The following is a 5,000-nucleotide window of genomic DNA, read 5'->3' as shown; positions in this document are numbered from 1 at the left end:
AAGAGCTCTGAAAAGCTCGCAAGTTGAATAACCTTCACAAAGTTCATAGGTCTAATTTTTTTTCTTACTCTAAATTATTGCCAGTCAGTTAGTCATTCGTATCTTGTTTTGAATTCTGGGACATCTATCTCACTTTCTCCACACACACGCACACGCATCCGCACGCACACAAATACACACCCACACAATAAATTTTTAAAAAGTTATCTTTACCATTTCTATTACAATTATCATAAGAATTATCAGTTACTAATTATTTCCATTATTATTATCCTTACTACTACACCTTATTATCATTATAATATCTAGATTATACATCGGGGTCAGGTGTTCGCTGCAAATTATATACCCTGTCGCCTTTCATGGATCAGCAACCAGCATTTTTGTTCAGACTGTGCGATGCCTTATGATCAGCGCCCAAAACGGAATGAGATAAGAACTCGCTACACACAAAAACGGGAAAAATACAGGAGTGATTTTGAGAATCAAAACTTGGCATTAGCTTTTTTTTTAATTAGCCACCGCATTTACAGCCAGAACGGTTTAACACACACCATGAAGTGAAAATAAACCACCAATTATCAAGGATATGATCTCAAACTTCTCAGAGTCGCTAATATATTTATTGCAATCACAACACATCATTAAATACTGACATCCATAGATTTTAAATACCAGCAAAATAATATTAAGATGTTTTTTTTTTTGCGTTCCCGACCGCACGGCGCTCCGGCCCCGCCTTAGATTCCGTAAGGGCAGACTGTCGTGTAGGTCTTGACGGTCGTCACGTCGGTCACGTAGCGAGGGACAATCTGGTTCTCGTACTCGACCTTGTAGTTGGTCGAGGTCTGCACGAGGGGCTGGGGCACGTACTGGGTCTCGACCACCGTGGCGTACTGCACCTGGACGGACACGACGGTCGAGATGGAGGTGACGGTGACGGTGTTGGGCACGTACTGGGCGTTGGTGATGGTGACCGAGTCGAAGTTGGTCACGTAGTCAGTCTTGCGGTCGTGGACGGTCTCGATGACGTTGTCGTAGCTGGTTGTGGTGACGTACTCGGGGACGTACCTCGTCTCCTTCTCGGTCTGGACGATGGTGCTCACGACGGGGACGTGCACGGTCTGCACGTCGTAGCCGTTCTTGTAAACCGTTTCGTAAGAGGGAACCTGGGCAGAAATAGAGACAAAGAACGATGAATGATGAGAAACGTCAAGGAGATATTCAACACAAGGAATTTCAGAAATAATGCACACGCTCAGGCAGTGAGAGCATGAAAGGGGTCATTGCATTACCTCCTGCACTCGGGTGCGGTGCTCAGTGACGTAGGAGGTCACGTAGGGGCAGGAAGGTCCAGAAGGTCCGAATCCAGCTCCTCCTCCGAAGCCAGCTCCTGCTCCAGCTCCTCCTCCGAATCCAGCTCCTGCTCCAGCTCCTCCTCCGAAGCCAGCTCCTGCTCCAGCTCCTCCTCCGAAGCCAGCTCCTGCTCCAGCTCCTCCTCCGAAGCCAGCTCCTGCTCCAGCTCCTCCTCCGAATCCTGCTCCGGCTCCTCCTCCGAATCCAGCTCCTGCTCCAGCTCCTCCTCCGAAGCCAGCTCCTGCTCCGGCTCCTCCTCCAAATCCAGCTCCTGCTCCGGCTCCTCCTCCAAATCCAGCTCCCGCTCCGGCTCCTCCTCCGAAGCCTGCTCCTGCTCCAAGTCCGTTTCCGCCGGGAGCACCTAAATGGTAGCCCGAGTCCGCGTGGGCCAAGACCACCAAGGCCAGGAAGGCAGCGACACGTCCACACATGCCCATCTGAAGGGGAAGGGCGGGGGCGTGAGAAGCACAAACGAAGAACATTTGAAGGTAGAACACGTCGCATTCGTTACGTGATTGGAAAGACGACATTTAAATTTTAAAAAAGGAATCCAAAAAGAAGTGTTATCCAAAGATCACATCCGGAAAGGACTTCTTCTAAAGACCGTAATACCAAAGGAGAGTACCAGGAAAAAAAGGAGACATAGAAACATCCGATAACAGCGAAAGAACGGATAAAAAATGACATCAAAACAACATCCGATAAAAGCGAAAGAGCGGATAAAAAAGAAAAATAGCCTCTGAGCACATCTCGAAGTGTAGCCAAAGAACAGGCATACAGGAAAATACTGGTTAAACGGGTTTGGTCGCTGGGTTTAGTAGGTGGAACGCGGAGGGAAAAGTCGCCTTGGATGGCTAAATTTGTTCAGCTGATTTAAGAAAGCAATCATTAACCGTCGATTCAGTAAGTATTACATGTTCGCAGGCTATTCTCTGACATTTTATGGACATCTAAATCCACGCACAAGAAAGAAATCCCATTTAAATACATTAGCATTGGAATACGAGTCAAGTCAGGTCATAAAACGAACACGGCCTACTTACAAACACCTAAAAAAAAAAAAAAAGAAAAAAAAATCTATATCAAGGCCATCTTCACAGGTCGAAGTGAAAGTCGAACTTCAATTCCCAAATTCGAAGAACTTGATTTAAGCTCGTAACTCTTACCATTTTCCCGCGCAAAAAAACCGTCTTTGACATTTCACTTGACGTAATGAGGTGAAGCCCCAACGGAAATTTGAATTAATATCCGCTGATATTGAGAACTTTTTCTTACTTTTTTCAGTCCCTCGAAATCGAAATGGAAAACGAGGTTGAATGCATTTTTGTTTTTGTTTCGTCACTGATGACTGATCGATCATTATATGAAATTAATGCGTCGATCTTGTCCTCTGTCTTACATATATCGGGAGCGATTACGTGATATAAATATTACGATGATGGCGAATATCGTGACGTAAGTGCGAAACTGGATTACAGAAGATTACAAAAGCAAGTGAGAATCTTGCGTGAGACTTGCACTTAGGGATCATGAGGTACATAGATTTCGTACAACAAAATTTCATGCAGCAAGTAACACATTCATTTGCAAGGCAGGCTTACGAAATGACTGAATATATGGCAAATTGTTAAGCAAATTAAGAAAGGTAATTAGCATTATGATGAACCATTAAATTTACTCTTTCGTTCCTAGTGCAGTTTAATAACGGTCTTTTTAACAATAATTAGTTCCCGTTCTGTTTCCTTATAAACCTTAACCATTTTTAGTTCGTCATGAGGTTTGGTTTGTTGCCAGAGAGAGAAAGAGAGAGAGAGAGAGAGAGAGAGAGAGAGAGAGAGAGAGAGAGAGACAGAGAGAGAGAGAGAGAGAGAGAGAGAGAGAGAGAGAGAGAGAGAGAGAGAGAGGGAGTGGGAGGGAGGGAGAGAGAGAGGGGAGGAGGGAGGGAGAGAGAGGGGGGGCAGAAAAGGTGGGATGAGAGGAAGTGAGAGAGAAGAGAGAGAGAGAAAGGGTGGAAGGATGGCGAGAAAGGAAAAATATAGTTAGATGGAATGATAGATAGATAGATAGAGATACACATAGAGAGAGGGTGAATGGAGGGCGAGAATGAAAAAAAATATATAGATGGATGGAATGAGAGATAGAAATAGAGAAAGAGAGTGGAGGAGGAGTGCGGGAATGGAAAAATATAGATAGATAGATAGATAGACAGACGGATGGATGAATGGAAAGAAAGATAAAGGGAGAAGGGGAGGATCAGGTAGAGTGAATGACGAGAGACAGAGAGGGAGAGAAAAAGATATAGGAAGGGAGAGAGAGAGGAAAGGAAAGAAAGAGAGAGAAAAAAGAGAGATTATATTAAAGACTAAGAGATAGTTGTATCTGACAACTAAAATAAACTTTATGACATTAATCCAAAGTGACTTTTTAGTTTATGTCTCAAAAAATACATAATGATTTTCTTAAATGTTCTTTTAATTGGCTTGACGTTTCGTAAATATTTTTTTTTCTCTGTCTTGAAGGACTGGCTTGATTCATTAGCATTTACAACTGCCTTTTCATTATTTTTTTCGTGTTTTTCGTTGAAATTCGCGCTCCCTATCCATTACTAATATTCTATCATTGAATTATAACATAGCAATGACCTCATATACTAGTAATGACCCGTGTGAAAGGTCTTTTAGTACTTAATCAGACCACTAAGATCATCCAGATAGGTCATTATCCAAAGCCTACTATCTTGACCCTCTTGAATCCAGGTCACCGTCATTTGACCTCTGGTAACTACCCTTCACCCCACACGTACCCAACCCCCCCTTCGTGATAATATGTCATACACGTCTTGGGTCAAAAATTATAAAAAACTGAAAAAATATGCTCATAATAGCGTTTGTTGACGCTAAATAAACGTATGTGTATATATATACATACATACATACATACATACATATATATATATATATATATATATATATATATATATATATATATATATATATATATACGATAATGATTGCGATTGTTGACCCTATATCGTCTCGCCCAGTCCACTGTTCTCATCCATGTCGCGGGAGGATTTACCTTCTTTGATGCTTCTCTTGGGAGGGTCCGGCAGTGAATGCGTTGCTGGGGCCGAGTCCGTCCTTTTATACCTGCGCGGCGGTCGACCTGCCGGACCGCTTCTGTGCAGACGATCTTGTTCACGTTTCCTCTGGCTTGTCTTTGGGATGCTAAGCTCGGTGCTGGGGCGTGTGTGTGTGTGTGTGTGCGTGTGTACGGGTGTTTGTAAGGGTGTGTGTGTGTGTGTGTGTGTGTGTGTGTGTTTGTGTGCGGGTGTTTGTAAGTGTGTGTGTGTGTGTGTGTGTGTACGGGTATTTGTAAGGGTGTGTGTGTGTGTGTACGGGTGTATGTAAGGGTGTGTGTGTAAGTACGGGTGTGCGTGTGTGTGTGTGCGGGTAGTGTCTGTAAGTCTTTTTTTTTTTTTTTTTTTTTTTATCTGCAGGTAGATTTGTGTCTTGCGTATACGTGTGTGCGTGCATGTGTGTGTGTGCGTGTGTGTATTCGTGTGTGGAATTATAGAGTGCGAGGAAAATGTTCGGGAGATTGAAATGAATCATCTCGGGGAAACAAGGTGTTAAGTTGATGAT

The 5,000-nt window shown here is 43.5% G+C and overlaps 1 protein-coding gene across 1 annotated transcript; it reads right to left on the bottom strand.

Annotated features, from left to right (window-relative positions):
• Positions 1-609: 609 nt before the first annotated feature.
• Positions 610-4,563, bottom strand: LOC113807307 (uncharacterized). The gene is made up of 3 exons (XM_070139489.1): positions 4,435-4,563; positions 1,296-1,793; positions 610-1,169 (listed from the first exon to the last, which is right to left on the bottom strand). The coding sequence occupies exons 2-3, from the start codon at positions 1,791-1,793 to the stop codon at positions 741-743; spliced, it is 927 nt and encodes a 308-aa protein (XP_069995590.1). The 5' UTR covers positions 4,435-4,563; the 3' UTR covers positions 610-740.
• Between the last annotated feature and the right edge of the window lie 437 nt (positions 4,564-5,000).

This window comes from Penaeus vannamei, chromosome 25, assembly GCF_042767895.1.
Source record: "Penaeus vannamei isolate JL-2024 chromosome 25, ASM4276789v1, whole genome shotgun sequence".
In the NCBI taxonomy this organism is placed as follows: Eukaryota; Metazoa; Arthropoda; class Malacostraca; order Decapoda; family Penaeidae; genus Penaeus; species Penaeus vannamei.
The sequence above is the reverse complement of the archived record's forward strand: the minus strand, read 5'-3'. Positions and strand labels throughout refer to the sequence as shown.

Bases quoted from the DNA above. Each gene is read 5' to 3' on its own strand.
- LOC113807307 (XM_070139489.1), bottom strand. From the start codon at position 1,793: ATGGGCATGTGTGGACGTGTCGCTGCCTTCCTGGCCTTGGTGGTCTTG. The intron at 1,170-1,295 runs GTAATGCAATGA...ATTTCTGCCCAG, and splicing joins ACCGCACCCGAGTGCAGGAG to GTTCCCTCTTACGAAACGGT.